Here is a 21,039-nt window from a genome sequence, read left to right as displayed (position 1 = left end):
TTGGAAGTGTCCCCACAATGCTGACAGAGTACTAAACGTCCAGTCACGCTCACTGGGTGTCATTACATCCAATAATAGTCACTGCTACCAGTAAGCTTGCTTAGATGCCATCCAAATACAATGTGAATCTGCCACATCGATGTACACAAATACATATCGAAGACAAATACGCTTTTTACCCCAAGATTCCAGCTGTGAAGGCGAGCTTCAAGGTCACTGTCAAATGAAGAAAGTGCAGATTTTTTCAAATGAGCTTCCTGAAAAACAAATGCACCAGAGAGAAAGAAAGGAGGAAGGAGAGGGAGGGAGGGGCAAGAGGGAAGGAAGGAAGAAATTTAGACAAAATATTTATTATTCAGAATAATGAGAGCTGGGTAGGCTTGGGGTAGCATGGCCCTCAGGAGCCCTGGCAGTGCAGTTCTTGAGCACGTGTGTGCGAACCAAAGGTCAGTGGTTCAAACGGCTCCATCCGAGAGGCGGTGGTAGAAAGAGCCTGTTTCCATAAACATTCACAACCTAAGAGTCCCTGCGGGGCTGGTTCCACGCTGTTCTGTAGGGTCACAATGAGTCAGAACCAACCCGAGGGCAAAGAATTTGGTGTTTTGCTTTTATACTGCCCTCAGAGGCAAGGACTGTGTTGAAATGAGCTACAGTTCCCAATTCTGAGTAATGGCAGCTTGCACGCTTGCTTGGGCTGTGAGATGTCTTCATAGTATATTTACACAGCAACTAAGGAGTTTCAAAATCAAAAGGATACTCTGAAAATGAAGCCCCACTCTTCTCTAGGTCTGCGACAAAACGTCTCGTTGTGGTCCATGGAGGGGGCGGGGCAGGGAGAGAAGGGTCACTTGAAAAGATAAATGACTTGCTCGCCTTAACCAGGCAGCTTTGTGTTTGATGCCCAAGAAAACTCTCGGTTCTTAAATGGTTCCTCATTCACACACTGAATATTAAGACAAATAAGCTTTGGAGTCACAATATGAAAACACAATTAGGGTGATGCTTTACTTTTTAAAAGACCAAAATGCCATGGTTTGGTTTTCCCCCATCCTATAATGTATTAAACATTTATCAAAACAGACTGACAAGTGTAATTGACTGAGGACAGTCAAAAAAATGAATAGTGATCTAAAAGGTCTAAAAACTAAGAAAGGTATCATCTCTGTAAAATAATATTCTGAAGTTTAGTTTACAGGCACAAACAAAATCCATTTTGAAATTGAATTTGTTGTTTCATAATGTCATGCTTTTAGTAAAATCTGTTTATTTTCAAGTCACAAGTTTACTGAAGTGATAAAAAATATACTAAAATGTTACACTCTACACATTTTCCTGAGTTTCCAAATTCTCATAAATGCTAACTCTCATTCTTTATGCACTGTGTTAAAATTCATTACTGTTTTTCCTGATGGTCTCCCACTTTTATGCATGTTTATTTGTGAACAAGAACCTCAGATTTTAAAATAATGGGCCTGCTGGGTTTTATTTTGAGTAAATATACTGAATGATAATAAACTGACAACTTTTAAAAGCCTGGTGCCCTACATATCCACTTGTCATAACATTTTAAACCATCAGTGGAGAAGATGCAGTGAGTCAGGTTCAGATCAATATGTGTAAGATGATGCGTGTACTGTCTTGTAACTAAACTGCATATGTAACCCAAGACAAGTCAGAGATGGACCACATAAAGTAGAGTAAACAGAGTTCTGTTTGCTAAACTAACTGGAATGCTCATTAGCACTTGCTCAAATCATGTACATGGTAAGCAATTAGATGTATGAGAGGCATTAACAGCTGACGGCAAACAGTTCATTTCCATCGGAAAAGCGGTGTTCCCTGCTTTAAATGTCAAAGCCATGGCTACTGCGTCCACGCAAACTCGCAGGACACCTGTGTGTCAGAGGACTGCGCTCCACACGGTTTGGATTTTTTTTACATTCTATTGGGCGCTCTTACAGGTATTATAACCATCAATAGTTCAATTAGATCAAGCATAATTGTACAACTGCTGCCACCATCATTTTCATAAATGTTCTGTCTTCTTGAACTCTTTTGATATTAGCTCCCCTTTATCTCCCTCCCGCACCCTATGCCCCAGGAACCCCTATTATTGTGTGTGTGTGTGTGTGTGTGTGTTTTACCATATCTTACACCATCCAGTGTATCCATTCACCTACCAATCTGTTATTCATTCCCCTTGCATGGGGTTCTATAGTCACTGTTGCTATCAGTTCCACCTTCCCCCCTCTTTCCCAACCCCCTCTCATTCCATACCCTCAGGGGATCATTACTCCTGTCACTATTTCTGAAGGGTTTACCTAGCTTGGATTTCAAGCATCAAACGTTCTTAATTAGTCAAATGAACATACACAGGCCTCACAAGATCAATGAGGTAAAACTAAGACCATAGTAGTAAGGAGAGGAAATATTACAGAACGAGAGGCTAGTCCTGTGTGTCATCAGTGCCTTTCTGTCAAGGTGTTTCTGGAAGAACTCAAAATGTTTGTTACCAGCTTTGCCACCCGTGGGCTCCTCTCCCTACCTCAATACAAATGAATCCCCATTCCTTCTTAACTTTAGATATCTAATCACGGTATACAAACATTGAAAAATCGAGAAATGGGAAAACAATCATGAAAAGCCAAAGCTTTCCAAAGTTATCCTGATTAACTGATGGCATCAGCCTCGGGAAGAAGGCCAAAGGGATCCTTCGATTACCTGAGAGCCGAGACCTCCAGGGACGGGAGGGTATGATTCTCTAAAACCTCCAGGCTCAAGGGGCTATTTTTAAGTAATCTTTGGAACTTTAGCAATATGAAAGCAAAAGTTTGAGGACTTATTTTAAAAACAACAACAACAAACCAAAGCGAGATCTGTGCTTACAGAGCTCTTGGAAGTCTCCTTTTCCCCATCTTCTCTGTAGGCTGGACTCGTGGAATGTGGTCTCGTGCGGAGCTGCCCAGTGTGCTGTTCCCTACTGAAAGACCAACAGTGGAGAAATCAGAATTCAGGGAGTCCCAGGACATGGGGGTATAGAAAGCTAGGACTCGTTCGCCCCCTTTTTGGAGAAGATGATTAGACGGGTCGCATCAACAGTGAGTCTTCAATAGAAACCACACGACCAAGCCCACTACGCTCATGACGACCTGTAGCCCCACTATCGGACACAGTAGGACTGGCCCGCAGTGTCTCCCTCTCTAAAAGGGCAGACGGCCACATCTCGTCTCTCGAGGAGCGACTGCTGGGTGTGAACTGCTGACCTTTCTGTTAGCAGCCGAGTGTTCAACCACAGCACCATCAGAGACCCTTGAAGTGTCAATAGCAAAGAAAATGGAAATACAAGTGGAGAACATTTGCGTTTCTCACGTACTAATTCATTTTGATTGAACTACAAGTAAAATGTCACCGAAATGCCACAGATTGGCTGACAGGCAAATGTAGAATCATAAGACCACAGATATTCAAAGCTCTTCTCCTTTTGCCTTTTCATGAGTGCCGGCAGAGAGAAACGAAGCTGAGAGGCTCAGGGAAGACAGTGGCTTTCAAAGGTTAGTCAGTTGTTTGGATTCGGTTTGCTCCTAAGAATGAAGTCTTAAAATGGATAGCACAGCACAGCTTTCCTGGAGCTGAAAGTGTGCACAGTTTTAGAAACTACTAAAGAACACGTCCATCTTGAAACAAAAACAGTCAGAATGCTCTGGAAACAAGAATGGCAAGACTGGTCTCACGTACTTTAACATGCTATCAGGAGACCAATCTCTGGAGAAGAACTTTGTTCTTGGTCAAGTGGAGGGGCCATGAAAAAGAGGCGGGCCCTCGCTGAGATGGCTTGGCACAGTGGCCGCACTGTGGGCTCGCCATGGAGATAACAGCGAAGCCGGCACAGCTCCAGGAGTCGGAACTGACTCAGCAGCACCAACAACAACTTGCACGAAGCTACCAGTAAGCCGGGCTTTGATTATAAGCCCATCATGGAAATCCAGGTAAAATTGTGACAAAATGGAGACTCGTTTAAATGCAAACCACCAAAAAAAGGGAAAACGCCTCTCCGATGTAAACTATAGTAAAACCTACCCTTTTCAAATAGCCTAGAGTCTCACCTTTCTTTATGGAATCGACTTTACTGCATGTTCCATGACTCTGATGAGCTGCTTCTTGATATAGGAAACGGAAACTAACCCTCAAAAAGTGGATTAAAGCCACTAACTTCCCACCAAAACCACAGCGGGGTTTCCTTCACAGACTGTGGGCCGCATGAAGCACCCAACAGACAAAAACGCCATTTCCACAAATCGGGGAGCAGGAACGTGCATGTGGGTAGCAATTTTGACAGCATGGCATTCCTTTGACTAAGTTATTCCGTGACTTTAAAAGTCTGCAAGAGCTGCTTTACACTCCCGCTCAGTATCTCAGATGACCAAATAGTTCAGAGCTAATGAGAAAAAAAGGAGCAATAGCCTCATAGTTTCAGACTCACGTCACCAGCCAATGTGCTTGGACTGATACAGCATTTCAAACTCAGGACTTGGGAGTACTCTGGGTCAGTCCCTGGAGATGGACATTAGCTTGACCAAGTGCAGGGAGGGGCAGTGAAAAAGAGAAGTCCCTCCAGGAGACGGACGGACACGGCAGCTGCAACCAGGGGCCGGACCCTAAAAATGGCAGTGAGGAGGGAGCAGGACAGGGCAGTTTCGTCGTATGTGGTTCATGGGGTCACAGTGAGCAGGCACCAACCCCACAGCGCCTAGCAACGGCACAACAACTTGGAAAGGGGCAACTTGATATATCACAAAAAATGGTGGCTCCGGCTTCTTACAGAATCGATTAAACAATCATAAAAGGAACTATATTTAAATGTTTTAAAAAGTTTAAATATTTAAAGTAATTCTTCTCATAGAGAAGATGAATAAGAAAAGAGCCCTGAAACATTTAACTCTGCATTACACAGGGTGCATGCATAAAACAACACACCATTTCCATGCACTGCAGCTGCCCTGTACCAGTCAACCAGTTTCTTCACAATGCATTTCCAAAACATGTCTGGAATTACCATATACACTCAAGTATAAGCCAACCCGAATATCAGCCAAGGCACCTAATTTTACCACAAAAACTGCAGTCAAAATGTGCTGGAAAACGTGGTTTATACTTGAGTATATACAGTATGTCTTCACCTGCCATATAGTCCTCGATCCACTCTATTCTGACTCCAGCTATGAGTCTGAAACGACCTTCCATATGGTCATCAGCTATGACACACTGCTGCTTGATGGCACTAGGGCATCACCATGGCACCTCAACCACCTTCACCACAGGCCCCTGGAACCACTCCTCCTTCATTCTCATCATCCTGCCCTTCCGAAATCTCTTTTCAAAAATCTTCCTCCATTTTTCTTTCCCTGCCCACCCAAATGTGTGGTAACCCTTCCTTCATTTATTCTCATTTGACATGCTTCCACTAGATACACTGTATGTAATTTTTCAAATCATGAGAAGTATGGATTACCAAGCCTGCACCTCCAGCCTAACAGCCACACCTACTGGAAAGAACAGACTGGCCCTACCTCCAGCCCAAAGAAGAGTGTGTGAGGACATTTAAGGTGTGCCAAATCCAAACCATGTCTCGGTCCTTCATATGCACGGGAAAGGTGGGCAGTGACTAACAGGGGCCAAATCCAAGCCATGTCTCGGTCCTTCATATGCATGGGAAAGGTGGGCAGTGACTAACAGGGGCCAAATCCAAGCCATGTCTCGGTCCTTCATATGCATGGGAAAGGTGGGCAGTGACTAACGGAGGCTGGAGCATAACTGAGCACTTGGACTATGAGGCTGGCAAAGAATACTGAACACACCACAGACTGTAAAACCAAACAAAAACAGACCACTGCCAGTAGATGTCAACTCAGAGAGCCCCTATGCAGGGTTCCTTAGACCACAAAGCCTTATGGGAGCAAAACCAGCCTCATCTAACGCCTTGCAGTTAGCAGTCTAATGCTTACCGCTCACCACCACCAGGACTCCTTGAACCGCCAGAAGAACGAACCAACCTGTCTGAAAGAAGTATAGCCAGGTGTACCAAGTCCCTGCAGAAGGGCATCATGTTTGGTAAAGTAGACGGTCAACAAAAGCAGTGGCTGCAACACACGGTCCTTGAACTAACTACAAGCTTTTCCTTCTTGTTGTGCTTTGTTTTGTTATCATTGGTTTGTTGTTGTTTTGTTGTGTATTGTTGCTTGGTTTTGCTCCGTCTTGTTTTTGTGCACGTGATTATCTCCGCAGGTCTGTCTAAATAAGATAGGCTAGATGAACACTCTGGAGGAGAAATCAACAGGACACACAGTTCTGGGGGGACACTGGAGAGGGAGAGGTGGGGGAAAGGTAGTGGTCTTAACAAACCCAGGGACAAGGGAACAACAAGTTATCCAAATCGGTGGTGAGGAGGGTGTAGGAAGCCTGGTAGGGTGTGATCAAGGGTAATGTAACCAAGAATAATTACTGAATCCCAAATGAAGACTGAGCACGATAGTGGGACAAGAGGAAAGTCAAAGGAAATAGAGAAAAGAGCTAGGAGGCAAAGGGCAATTATAGAGGTCTAAATAAACGTATGTACATATGCAAATATATTAATATACAAGGATGTGGAAATAGATCTATGCGCATATATGCATAGGTGTAGTATTAAGGTAGCAGAAGGACATTGGGCCTCCACTCAAGTACTCCCTCAATGCAAGACTACTTTCTTTTATTAAATTGGCATTCTATGATGCTCAACTTTCTGATGCAACCGTTGAAGACAAAGCGGGTGAATAAGCAAATGTGGTGAAGAAAGCTGATGGTGCCCAGCTATCAAAGGATAGAGCATCTGAAGTCTTAAAGACTTGAAGGCAAACAAGTGGCCATCTCGCTCAGTAGCAACAAAGCCCACATGGAAGAAGCACACCAGTCTGTGGGATCACGAAGTGCTGAAGGGATCGGTTATCAGGCATCAAAGAACAAAAAATCATATCATTGTGTGCTCACCTCCATGATAGGATTGCTGAAGACAAATGGCTGCATAAGCAAATGTGGTGAAGAAAGCTGTTGGTGCCTGGCTATCAAAAGATATAGCATCTAGTGTCTTAAAGGCTTGAAGGTAAATAATCAACCATCTAGCTCAGAAGCAACAAAGCCCCCATGGAAGAAGTACACCAGCCTGTTCGATCACGAGGTGTCAAAGGGAACGGGTAACAGGCATCATCAGAACAAAAAATCTTATCATAATGAATGAGCAGGGGAGTGCGGAGTGGAGACCCAAAGCCCATTTGCAGGCCACTGGACATCCCCTTGCAGAAGGGTCTTGGAAGGGAGATGAGCCAGTCAGGGTGCAATGTAGCAACGATGAAACATACAACTTTCTTCTAGTTCCTAAATGCTTCCTCCTTCCCCACTATCATGATCTCAATTCTATCTTACAAATCTGACTAGACCAGAGGATGAACACTGGTACAGATAGGAACTGGAAACACAGGAAATTCAGGGTGCATGATCCCTTCAGGACAAATGGTGGGAGGGTGGATTGCAAAGGGGAAACCAATTACAAGGATCTACATGTGACCTCCTCCCTGGGGGATGGACAACAGAAAAGTGGGTGAAGGGATACATTGGACAGTGCAAGATATGCCAAAACAATAACTTACAAATTATCAAGAGTTCATGAGGGAAGGGGGAAAACTGAGCTGATGCCAGGGGCTTAGATGGAGAGCATGTGTTTTACACAATTGATGTATGTATGAATTGGGATAAGAGTTGTATGAGGCCCTAAAATAACAATTAAAAAGAAAGAATAAAAGATTGTTAGTGCTAAAAACAACAACAACAACAGTGGCTGCAACAATTAGCTCACACGTAGCAACAAGTATGAGACTGAGTCAGGCAATAACTTCATTCTGCTACACAAAGGGTCACTGTAATTCCCAACCAACTCCACAGCACTTGGCAACAACCATCAATCAACATGTCCAAGACTAAGCAAGACACTGCACTGGCTACTGGTGCACAAGGCCCCCTTAGGGTACCGACAGCAAGGGTGGTCCTTTAAGGACTAAGGTACCCCTCACCTAAGGTATAGTGTATTCAATTGTCTCATATATATATATATGAACAGTGGGCACTAAACAAGGAGAACCACAGAAGAATGTTGAGGGTACCATGGACTGGCAGAAGAAGATCCAGGCCTACCCTATATGAAGTGCACTCCGAATGTTCCTTAGAAGCAACCATGGCAAGATCTCATCGCCCGTACGTTGGACGTTGTCGGGAGCAGAAGGACATCGTGCTCGGTAAAGGAGATGGGCAGCAAAAATAACCAAAGAGGAATTCTATCAGTGGGATGGGTTGACACAGTGGCTCTAACAATGGGCTCAAACAAAACAATTGTGAGGATAACACAGGACCAGGCAGTGTTCTGATCTGTCACGCATGGGGGTGCTATGAATCAAAGCTGACTCGAGGGCACTTACGACAACAAGACTAAATGAATTATGGCCCCTAAACATGGCTCCCATGAAGGGCAAAGAATGCAGAAGCGTTACTGAAGCCAGCTCCTCGTGAAGGGACTTGAGTCAACCACAGACAGTCAGCATCTTTGCTATCATCTGCCTGGCAGAGAAGACAGGGCACTTGGCACAGAGCGTTGCTTTCTTGCCATGAGGCTGTCTCCAGCTGGACTCCTGAAGCTCGAAGCAGGTACAAAAGGCCTCGAATTCAGAGGACGGGACTGCAGGTCAGGGAGAAAGGCAACGCTCAAGTCTCTTCTTTAGGAAGGGGGGCAGGTGCGCTGCTGTCACAGCAAATGGCAAGCGGTGGGTTCAGGAAGCTGCCCTCCAGCAGGGCCGGGAGGGCTGCCCACAGGCAGCTCAGGATCGGGGTGCGCCTGCCAACTAGTAAAGGAACTGTTGTTCAAGTAATTTCGGGGTGCCCACACCAACACAGAGAAGCCCATGCCCACGATAACACCTCCTAACATCCAAATGCCCCTTATAAGAAAACCAAAGCTTTTCCTTTGAACTTTTCTCAAATGCCCAAGTATTTTCAGGAATGCAGAAAACCCTGTCCTAGCATCTTCTTGATTTCTCTGCACCGATGACCAGGGAAAAGCTGGGAGACATATAATAAAAGAGCTTAAAGGAAAGCCAATCAAACGCCCACCTGCAAAAGAAACTTGAAACACATAAAAACGTATTCTAATTTGAAGTCACAAAATAATTCAGTAGGACTCTTTGAAAAGGTAATGAAGAATCTAGGACCACCAAATTGTACTTATAAATGAAAAGGATGATCGCCACATCTCAGAGCCACAATGGGAAGAGCAACTAGCAGGTGGCACGGGGCAGAAAATCAACTCAGTCGGTCAGAAAACCAGCTCAAGCAAGCCTCCAGGACTTGGAGAAAAAGAAATAAAAATGTAAGCGGCACGGACAGAATGAAATCTCTAACAGTGGGAATGAATTTCAGAAGGCAGGGAAGATCAGAAGCTGGAGAAGCAATAATTACAGCACCGTGGCAATGCAAACCAGCACTGTGTCAGGGCAGAGCCTCAACGGACAGGCTTGGGACCCCGTTTCTACTAGACCAAAAATCGAATGCAAGAAAAGGGATGCAAACGGAACGTCAGCCAGGCTCACTGTCGAGGAAGCCTAGAGTTAGCCGAAAGGTGGCTTTGGAAAAGTAAGAGGAAATCGAATTTGCCCACCTGGTCTTAAAAGCTTGCAAGTGGTCATCCAAGGTCCAATAATTGGTCTCCATTCTCCTGAAGGAACAGAGGAAAAGGGAGAGTCAGGGAAAAGATAAGAAATGGAACGTGGGGGTAGCTGCTTCCAAAAACAACACTCCTTTGCTATGAGGCCACAGAAGCCGATGGTGCCTGGCTTCCTGACTGGGCTGTAAACCAAGATGCTACAGAAGAACCTTGATCCAAAGAGGGGAAATTCAGAAAAGAATTTCTGAATTCTCATGGAATCTAGACTTTCTGGAACCATGGAGCTCGGATGAACTCCTGCTACCCAAGTTCTGAAGTAAAGCTTTAAAACTTAAGCTTTAAACCACAAGACCCTGAAGTCTTCTTAAAACCAAACAATAGGCCCAGTTAATTAGTACAGAACATCTGTCTTGAGCACTGTGCTCTTTTAAGACGATCTATAGGGGACCAACAGAAGTCCTGATAGCTTAGTGCAGGGGTTCCCAACCTTCCTAATGCCGCGACCCTTTCATACAGTTCCTCATGTTGTGGTGACCCCCCTCAACCATAAAATGATTTTCATTGCTACTTCATAATTAATTTTGCTACTGTTATGAATCGTCATGTAAATATCTGATATGCAGGATGTATTTTCATTGTAATATATTGAACATAAAGCCTAGTGAAGAATCACAAAAACAATATGTAATTATATATTGTGAAATATTTATATCTAATGACAAATTAATTTTGTCTTGAAGCATGGTGTAGCATGGGTAACAGTCTTAGTATAACAACAGTAAACTACATTGCTACATTTTGCGACAGTATGCATAAAGAGTCAATTTCAGTGCGAAGGTTGAGACAGCTTCTTTCTCACCAGATCAGAAATTCTCGGGACAGCCTTTGCAAGAGCACAACAAAGATCATCTTCCTCAACAAGTCTACTTCTGTATTTAGACTTGTTAACCGACAAGCTGGAAAACCCTGTTTCACAAATATTTGTTGTTAGAAATGGAAAAAGGTGCAACACAGTTTCAGACAGAACAAGATACACTGCAAACACTTGATCCAGAATTTTGTAACTGGCACTGTAAAGAAATCAGTTCTCACTGCATTGCTGTTAATAAATTTCTCTTCTGCTGTCTCAGGAACATCTTCCACTTTGACTGTGAATGGGCTTCTGGCAAGTGCAAATCGGGTGTCAGGTAGATTGCAAAAGTATGATGAAATATCATCTGCAAGCATATTCACAGAAATTATCATTGTAATCCTTTTGTCTGGTTCAATATCATGTTCCTCAAAAAAAAGCAGTTAAGGTAGGCAACATGTAAATTTTATTTTCATCAATTTTTTTTCAAAGCTGAAGGTTCATTTGGAATGATGGGATCTTTTGAGACAAATTGAGACATGTTGCATTTGGTCCTTGCAGTGATAAATTTAACTCATTCAAGGCGGCAACCAAGTAAGCTATTTTCTGCAGTTCACTTTTATTGCTGAAAAGTGCTTGGAACTGCATTCTTGCTTTCTGATTAAAAAACATGTTGAGTTCATCACAAAGCTCAAAAACACGTTTTAAAACTTTCTTCTCGACAACCATCTCACTCCAGTGTGAAATAGCAGAGCATTATTCGGCGCATCCAACTCGTTGCACAGTTGCGAATACAGTCGACTGTTTATAAAGTGCTCGCCTTTACAAAACTGACAGAACTTATGACGCTTTTCATTACTTCTCGTAACTCTGGTGGCAGCATCTTCATTGCTAATATTTACCAATGAATCATACAGTGAGTTCCGATGACTTTTGGTGACTCATTCAGTTCCAAACATTGAGATCCAGATCGACATCCTAGCATAGCTGGAGCACCTCCTGTGAAAACACCACAAACCTTTTCCCAAGAGATCTTATGCTCGTTTAGAAATGAACCAACTGAGTCAAATACATCATGTGCGGTAGTTGTCATTTCAAGAGATTTGCAGAAGAGAAAGTCGCCATCATTAATATTCCTCATGTAAACCAGTCACTGTGAAGAGTTTGCAACGTCTGTAGATTTATTAAGCTGGAGGCTAAATATTGGAAGTAGAACAGATCTAATTTCCTGGATTATCTGATCAAGATTATCTGCAGACATGTCATCTATTCTTCTGCAGACAGCGTCGTTAGATAAGGAAATTACACTCAATTTCGTAACAAATTCGTCTCCGATCATAACTCGAACAATGTCTTTGGTTGCTGGCAACAGTAAATCCTCAGCAATGGTATGAGGTTTCATAGCTCGGGCCATTCTGAGTGCCGCCAAATATGAAGCTTCAATGGCTGCTACGTTTTGTTGTGGTACTTGCCACCAGTGTCAAGTCTGGCTTTCTTGAGCCCATCAGCTTTGCTTCTAAAACAGTTGGTATCTTTGCTGGCAAAGCTCAGATGCTCGTTATCAAAATGGTCTTTTATGCTGTGTGGCTTCATAGATTCCGCTGATAGAACTTAACAACAAATAACACATTGCGGTTTCTCAATTCCTGCTGTAATTATTGAGGTAAAACCACACTGCAAAAAATGCTCCCGATATTTTCTTTTCCTAGTGTTCTTGTCTACATGACCCAGTGTCATGGGATGGTTTGCTAGTGAAAATGACATACAACACTAGCTTTAATAATACAAAAGATACATGGCATAGTTCAGTCAATAAAGTTTATTAACACACTTGGATGATTTGAAGCAGAAGGGACTCAGGGAAAAACTCAAGCCTCCAGTTACAATATTGAAAAAGTCTATGGGCAAAATATTGAATGATGTAGAAAGCATCACAGGAAGAAGGAAAGAATACACAGAGTAACTAGTACCGAAAATAACTAGTTGACATCCCACCATTTCAGGAGGTAACATGAGCAAGAACCAATGGTGCTGATGGAAGAAGATCAAACTGCACTGAAAACATTAGCCAAAAATAAGGCTCCAGGCTGTTGAAACACGTTTGGTAAAATAGAGGGGCAGAAAAAAAGAGGCAGGCTCTCCAGGAGGTGGACTGACACCGTGGCTGCAGCAAGAACAACTGTCGTGATGGTGCAGGATGGGGCAGATTTCATTCTGTTGTACGGGGGGGGGGTCGCTATGCGGACCAAGATGAGAACAGCACCGTGGAAATGAGAGCAGGAACTTTTCATGCTTTTCAGGGTGGGGTGGGAGAGGGGACGGCGTGAGTTCATTAGGATAATGGGAGAGGAGCAATTCAGAAAGGGCAGACAAGAATGGCTGCACAATTTGAAGACGGTCATCGATGTCGCTGGATTGTACTTGCAGAAATTATTGACCTCACTATGCCCTATGTATAGTCTTTACAAGGAAAAAAACTAACAGAATGATTATTACTTAATATTCCCCACTAGAAGTAATAAAACAAAGCCAACCTGACGACCAGAAACCAGAGGCTGGGATGGCGATCTCCTACCCTGGAAGGAGGCCAGGAGCAATGGCTTCACAGAAACGAGGCGCCTACCACAGGCAAAGGGGAGAACCCACTGGCCTCACAAGGCTGTGCCTCATTTCTGCGCCTGGGCACTGACTCCTGGTGAGCCGCCACAGGCAGGTGGTAGCTCGTCCCAAAAGGAGGGCCCCAGTGAACCCGACCTCTCCATCTCGTGACCTGAACCTCAGACACTCAGGCCCCTTCTACACGTATCTGCGTTCAGCCTGGGACTTGTTCTCTCAAGGCCAGCAGAAACGACCCTGGGCCACTGAGCATTAGGATGGCTTGGGAGTGTCCCTTTCATGCTCTAGAGTTCTGAGCAGCTACAAAAGAAGTCCAGCTACCCTGCTGGAAAGGCTCCAAGAAGAAAGGAGACTCTAAGATCACATGGAAAGAGGTCAAGCTAAGCCCAACCTGCCAGCCATTCCCACCGCCAGTGCACCAGGGTGTTCGTGAGGCACTCTTGTCCAGGTTCCAGCCAATGCCCCCAAAGAGTGCAGGCCCAACCACTGGCATGAGGCAAAAGACTGGCCAGTGAGTCCACTCAGCCTTAATTAGGAGAGGGAATTTAGGACCTATGACGAAGCAGTGAATCCATAAACTGTCTCCCCAAAGAGGGGTGCTAACTGACCAAAACCTGGAGTGCATGACACCCACTCTACCACTAGACAGCAGGCACAAAAACAAACGTGACACAAAGAAACTGGCTGATGAAATAAAGATCTTACCACAAGCCCTCACTCATTCAAACAAGAATTTTTTAAGTGACAAAATTTGTCAAAAGTCTAACTGGGGGTGAGAGTTGGGGAGAAGGCCCCCCAAAATAATGTACACAGTCATTATTTGCAAAGCCATGCGTTAGTTATGAATTACTGCCCCTTGATCTCACCCTAGTAAATACCTAGCAAGATAATTACTTAGCAATAATTAATTACTGGGACATTAATGAGTAAATGGTGTTATGACTGTGTGAAATCACATTATATTTTTACTGAGTACCTTTTAAAAGAACTTTCACTTCTCAATTAGGTAGCAATCTTGTTTTTATCAGATTTATTAAATAGTGATTGCTCAACAAGCACTTAACCACCAGGGTTCCTAATGAGGAACTAGATGAAGGGCTCCCTTTTGGGGGATGGAGTGCCCCTCTGTTCTCCTGAAGCAAATGGGAGGTTGACCATGGCCAGGAAAGTGTCCCAGTACGCAGCCAGGCTCCCCCACCAGCACCCAACCTCTACCTACAGTCTCCCTCTCAGCCCCGCTCCCACATAGAGGCCAGCTCTCCGTAGGTAGGGCGGGTTTTGGCGGTCCAGCAGAAGGGCCCAGGGTTTTCGTTCAAATGAATCTGAATGGCCACTTGTGGAGAGAGACTCCTGCACTGGCCATCTCTGCAGAAAGTTCCATCGGACAGCACTGCCCTGAATCCCAGTACCTCCCTGCGCCAACAGCAGGGCTGTCGGGTAGATCAATGAATGCACTTTTGTGCGATATCATGGAAGGGTGCCACACTGTGCGTGCTCCTCTCAAGAGGCACAAAGAAGGCCTAGGACGAAAGGCGCTGATTGGCTTCCCATCAATCCCCTGTAACACCAGAAATGGGCGGTTTCATACTGTGATTATCACTTGCATATTAAAACGGGGTTCAAGAATGCAAAAAGACTCTAGTGATGTTTTGTGGCTGTGGGTATTGTGGTTTTGGTTTTGAGGACGAAGACGAAAAGATCAGTATTTTAAAGTGAAAACGACCCCCAACCCCCACCCCATCTAGCGGCTCAGCTTGCAAGTACATTTTCATTATACTTGACCGCCACCTGCTGGCCATGCTAGTCAACAGCACAAGCAACTGTGATGGTAAAACCATCCGGGACATTTTTAAGGGACTTGTGGAGTTCCCAGTTTTGTGCCACAGTGCATTCCTGGAAAGCCACATCATAAAAAGGATCATTGTAAAACAAATCATATTTTCCATATGGGCAGGATTATAATTAGACTCTTCTTTCCTTGTTTCTGACATCAAATAACCCAAGGGGGAAAAAACTCATTAAAGCAAAGATGCAAAGCTTATAGCTTCTATAGTCATGTAAACAGGATAATTGCTCACCAACGTCTATCTTATAGGTATGAACAGAGTTGTTATTTGAGAAATCCCAACATCAATTCGAAGACACAACTATTCTAGCATATGTAAAGCCTGCCTAAAGATGTATGGTCAATTTAATAAACAATAATAATTCTGTTTGCACACTCTTAAGACTTTTTGGCAACCTAGATAGTCAATCTTAACAAAAGGGGATCTAAGGGGATCTTAATTAAGGCTTCTTTTTCTGCAGGACATCCCTCTAAGACCAGGGTGGAGAGCATCTGGTCCGTGGGCCGTATGTTGGTGGTGGTGCCATCGTGTGGCCTCCAAGCCATAGCGACCCTGTGAGCATGTGCGCTGGTACAGAGAAGAGCTCCCGACGCACGGAATCCAGGTCCGATAAAGCCCTCAGAACAGAAATGGAAGGAGCAATACCAAGAGGGGAAGGGAGAAAGAGGGAACCAACTGAGAGGATCAAGATATAATGCACCCCCACCCAAGAGGGTCCAACAACAGAAACATGGGTGAAGGGAGACAGCGATCATTGTAAGATATGAAAATAATAATATTTTATAATTTATCAAGGGGTCATAAGGGTGGGGGAAAGAGGGAAAAAAGAGAAGCTGATACCAAGGGGTCAAGTAAAAGTAAATGTTTAGAAAATGATGATGGCAACATATGTACAAATATGCTTGATACAATGGATGGCGGGATTGTCGTAAGAGCTGTAACAGCCCCCAATAAAATGGTCTTTTTAAAAAGAAAATGAAAAGAGAAAGAGTTACCGTTTCGGAAACCCCCAGGAGCTGTTCCAAGGGCTGCCTGAGTCGGCACTGACTCAATGGAAGCGAGTTCCTGGTTTGAGGGAGAATTAGAGAAGCCAGAGCGAGCAGATCATCCATCCAGCCAGGCCATGGACAAAGAAGAGAACCACCCCATCGCTGAGGGTGGGAGCAGCAGCTAACTCCGTCTTCACCACTCCGAAGTCCTGACAACCCCGATTTCCATGTGACAGACACTGACTTGCCTGAGGACACATGGGTGCCAAGTGTCAGAACAAGGCAAGCTGCCTCCTCTCGGCTCCACTGGGAACGAAGCAAGAACAGAGGAGCTGCCCGGGTCTGCTGATGCAGCCCACGCATGGGTGACAAACAGATAAAAATGAAATGTCCACATTTCAGGGCACATGGCTAACATGGCACACGAAAGGGAAAGTAGAGTCTGGGGTCACAGAGACAAGGGTGTCGACTGGACCTTCTGAAAATGCTAACGCCATCTCTAAAGGGTCACACTGCCCACATCGCAGGATGGCTGTGGATCAAGTGGGACCACAGATAAAAGACTTCGAGAATTGTATGTAATATGCAGGAGGTGCTCCACACTGGTCAAATTTGCCTCGTTTTTGGTCTGTACATTAACACATTAGAAGCACAAGCGGGCTCCACGAAGAGTTAGTGTTTACTCTTATGCTCCAATCTGTACATACTTGGTGGAGTTCCATTCAGTCACTGGCTTCACTAGCATTAACAACGTGCATGACCAAAATGTTTCACAGGAGGGTATTCTGAGGGCGACTTGATGGCATCTATCAAAATATAAGTTTGTAATCATTAAAAATAACAGATATGCATGCACAAAAAATTATTCTTACCTTTCCACTCAGTTCAACTCCCCAAAGGTAATCATTTGTCACAGATTCTTGTGTAGCACCCAGAATGGACTTCAGAAAGTCCACCAAAAAAAATCACCTTTAAATTCCACTTTTCCATGGATGCTCTGAAGCCTCCTCATATGCATATTCATTCACAAATCCTCTAAAATGGACACAGAAGCTGACTACACTGTTAAGTACTTTCATGAACTGTACGCATGTTTGAGATCTTTCCACAATAACGCACAGAGAACGTCTCACCATTGCAAAGATGTTGAACAAATTAGTAAGTCTACCAGCAGTTCAGCCATTCTGTGTGTTCATGTGCTTAGCTTCTGAACCAGTCATAGTTCAAAACCCAGTAGGTTACATGATGCTATACATAAGTACTAGGATGCTAACAAAGGCATTTTTGGTCACAATAAAGAATGTAAAACAACAGAAATGTAGATGAAACTGAGGTTGTCAATCATTTCATCCTACTTGGATCAACAATCTACATCTAGGAAGCCACCATAATACCCACTGCCCTCAAAGAGATTTTAACGCTTTGACTGAGGAGAATTGCTCCTAACTAAGGCTTGCTGAGCCTCTAAGTCCTTCACGGGAGCAGCCAGCCTCGCCTCTCTTCTACAGATCACCATCAATTCTGCAATTACCAGTCCAGCACATACCCCACTGTGCCACAGGGGCTGCCATCGAGTCAATGCTGACCCATAGCGATCCCCTGTGGGTTTCTCAGGCCATGACCGTTTGCTGGGGTAAAAAGCCCAGTCTTACTTGCTGGTGGTTTTGAACTGCCAACCATGCAGATCGCAGCCCAATGTAACCACTACACCACCAGGGCTCAGTCAAGTAATCAAACAGCATATTGCATGTGCACTGCACTGAGCAAATCTGCTGCCAAAGATCTTTTTAAATTTTAAAAAGAGCACCGCTTTTGGAAAAAGAAAGAGAGGAAAATACCACTTGGATGACTGAAGTACATCTGGCCCTGGCCCTGGCTCTGCCGAGCACTTCACATGCGCGTGAGAGCTGCACAGCAAAGGGGGAGTCACCGCGCTCCAGCGGTGGGGTTGTGAGGCACACTGAACAGACCCGCGGACTGCGAGAAGAAGGAACAAGTTTGCCTTAGAAGAAAAGTAGCTAGAACGTTCCTTAGAAGTGAGGACAGTGAGCCTTTGGCTCACTTAGTTTGGACACAGGGTCACGATAGATGATGCATCATTAGGGAAGGGCACCAGGTTTGGTAACGTCAGCAAAACATGAGGACAACTCTAAATTCCTTCAGTCCGTCCTCAGCAAGATGGATTGACACAACAGCCCCAACAGCTGCCAGGATGGAGGCACGCCAACCGTCGTGAAAATGCTTCCTCTGTTCCACATGAGGTGTCGGGGAACCAGAGGTGCTCGACAGTCCGACTCCTTCACAGACCAGAAGGCAGAGGTTCACGATGTTTGTAAGTGCAAGAAAGCACATCTCAGAAGAGTGTATATGTGTGTCTTTGTGAGTATTTATGTTTTTTCATTGCACACGTGCTGGTGTGAGCTATTGGAGAATGATACACGGCAAGTTGTGTTGAGGGCTGCGGTGGGATGAGATTTCTTAATAAGGCTCCTCTTCTCCGCAGGTCCTGTAACGCTAGGTGGGGTGTGCGAGTAGGATGTATACAGCATTCAGAGGAGAGGGTCCGTTTTCCTTGCCAAGCCCTGGTGATAAGGATGAGCCTTCTTTGAAGCAGGAGCAGAAAGCGAACTCCCAGGACCGCGGTAAGTGAAGCACCTTCGAGATCTGTCTGAAGTAGTGGCAGCCGAGGCCACAGGCAGCAGAGACCAAGACAAGGAGACAGCACAGAGGCGCAGCACCGAGACTGTGGGACACAGGCAGAGCAGAGGGTTGGTTTTCTAGCCCACAAGGGCAGAAGCCAAGGGACCTGGTGACTGAGAGGCTGAGGAACAGACTCGGCTGCTGGCTGAGGAGCAGGGTTGCTGTGGGCCCATAGCTGTATTCTGAATGGTCTCTCATCCTGGATTGTGCTTACCTGTGAACTCTGCTAATAAATCCCCTTAGTTGTAAGTATTGTCTGGTTCAGCTATGGCCACTGCAACACAACATCTAATTCCTTGGAGGGTGCTTTGGGAAGAAGAGTTGGTGTCAGAACAGGAGAACGAAAGCGGAGACCTGTCTGACCTCTGCCTCACGGCAACAGAAAGGGCCACCTCCATGCCTTTTATCTAATGGTGAACTGGCTCATGAAGAAGCAGGTCACAGAGAGATGGGCTAGGACTTTTTACTCTTCTGAAGTCTATGCTGGAGTTTGTAACCGGACTCATATGTTACATATACCGGCACTACTGCGGCTCCTGCTGTTGCTGCTGCCACCAAGTCGTTGCCTTCTCCATGCCCAAGAGCACAAAGTGCTGCCCCGTCCTGTGCCAGGCACACCATCAGTTCCAGATTGGACCGTGTGGTCCAGAGGGTTTTCATTTCAGCCTGGCCTTTCTTCCTAGTCCACTTCAGGCTGTAAGTTCTGCTGAAGCACGTTCAGCATCATGGATTGTAAGATAAAAACGTTAATGGTCCTCTATTGTTACATAACGGATTACTGCAAACTGAATGGCGCTAAGCAACGCGGATACAGGACTTCATTGTTTCTGCAAGTCAGAAGTCCACACAGACAGAACTGAGCTTCACACCCCACAAGGCTGCAGGCATGGTCTTGACCAGAGATGACCAGAGTTCTCATTTGAAGCCTCAAAGAAGGAAAAATCAGCTTTTCCTTAGCGTTGCTAGGGGGACTTCATTGCTTAGGGGTGTCGGATTCTTGGCAGCTGGCTTCTTCAAAGCCAGCAAGAGAAAGAGGGCAAGACTGCCCCCCTGAGTCTGACAGACACTCAATACAATCAAAGGAAGGCCAGGCCCTAACTGCCGCCACGTTCTATTGGCTAGAAGCAAGTTACAGGCCCTGCCTACTCTCGGCAGGTGGAAGGAGTGTGTTCCACGAGCAGCTGAATGCCTAGAGGAGGGACGTGGACACATCTTACAGTCTGGCTACCACAGAGCCCAGTGAAGTCTTGGGTGAGCATGTGAGGGGCGGCCAGGAAGATGGCGTGCGTGGTTATAGTTCAGGATTGGAGAGCTCAAGGAAGTTCATCAAACGGAAGTGAGCGCTAAGCTCACGGTCTAGTTTCCTTAGTAACAATCTGCAAAACCAAGCTCTTGGGCCAAATACAGCTAACATGTTGCACTGTCAGGAAAGCAGAAGAGAGTTGCCATTTGAACAATCCAAGTGCGGAGCTCTGATGAAATGGCAGCGTGATTTATCACCGTGTTTTTTCCTAAAAGAAAACCAGGCCTAGTCCATGACTGTGAACCAAGCCGTACGAAAAGGGGCAGCAAAGAAGAGACCAGGACACAGCCAGCTTGGTGGGAAGTTGGCTGGTATGAAAGGCTAAGCTTCCACGTGTGTGACGTGTATGCAGGGTGGGGGAAGGAAACAAGACAATGAGCCGGATACAATAGAAGCTCCTCATCCTTCCAAGGCACTTGGCGGGGAGTGGTGCAGACGATCCTGCAGGAAGAACAAAGGGAGGGGCAGGGGCCAGCTCACCCGACCAGGGAGCCCAGCAGAAAGTCTTCAAAGGACCGTGCATCTTTCATAATATAAAAAGGCGAGGGTGCAAACAGCATAATCTAAAATGCCATTAGAAAATACTTCACATACAAAAAGGTCTAAGTAAAGCAGGGTTTTATAAAGTGATCAAAAAAGAAACACTAAGGGGGAAAAATCTTTTAAGATTAAAGAGGCTTTTCAAAGGACAAGTGGAAGTGGTTGTAAACTTTATGAGGCAGCACTAAACTTCAGTTCTGAGTAACAATAAATTATTCACCATAAAAAAACATACACGTGTCAAATATTATAAGGCACCTTAAACTTTTAGAAGCAATTTCTTGAGGAATTGATTAGACACACGAGGTCAACATGGGCTGACACGTTTTCAAGAGCAAGATGTGACCGCCTGGGAAGCAGGGAGTGACTTCCGGGAGGAAGCAGCAGGCAGCCCATCTGTGTGACTCCTTACTGCCTCTCGGCCGACCTTCTGGACTGGCCTCACAGCCCATGGT

The 21,039-nt window shown here is 45.1% G+C and overlaps 1 protein-coding gene across 8 annotated transcripts in view; it reads right to left on the bottom strand.

The window, feature by feature from the left end:
- Positions 1 to 21,039, bottom strand: part of CEP112 (centrosomal protein 112) — a 469,815-nt gene that overhangs the window by 437,531 nt on the left and 11,245 nt on the right. For 5 of the 8 annotated variants that reach the window (XM_075562120.1, XM_075562127.1, XM_075562126.1 and 2 more), the window contains exons 5-7: positions 9,734 to 9,790; positions 2,887 to 2,980; positions 180 to 257 (exon numbers count right to left, since the gene is read on the bottom strand). In XM_075562120.1, coding sequence (XP_075418235.1) covers positions 180 to 257; positions 2,887 to 2,980; positions 9,734 to 9,790 — 229 coding nt within the window. The remainder of the gene's footprint in view (positions 1 to 179; positions 258 to 2,886; positions 2,981 to 9,733; positions 9,791 to 21,039) is intronic. The other 3 variants (XM_075562124.1, XM_075562123.1, XM_075562125.1) reach the window with 3 other exon arrangements.

This window comes from Tenrec ecaudatus, chromosome 10, assembly GCF_050624435.1.
Source record: "Tenrec ecaudatus isolate mTenEca1 chromosome 10, mTenEca1.hap1, whole genome shotgun sequence".
NCBI lineage: Eukaryota > Metazoa > Chordata > Mammalia > Afrosoricida > Tenrecidae > Tenrec > Tenrec ecaudatus.
The sequence above is the reverse complement of the archived record's forward strand: the minus strand, read 5'-3'. Positions and strand labels throughout refer to the sequence as shown.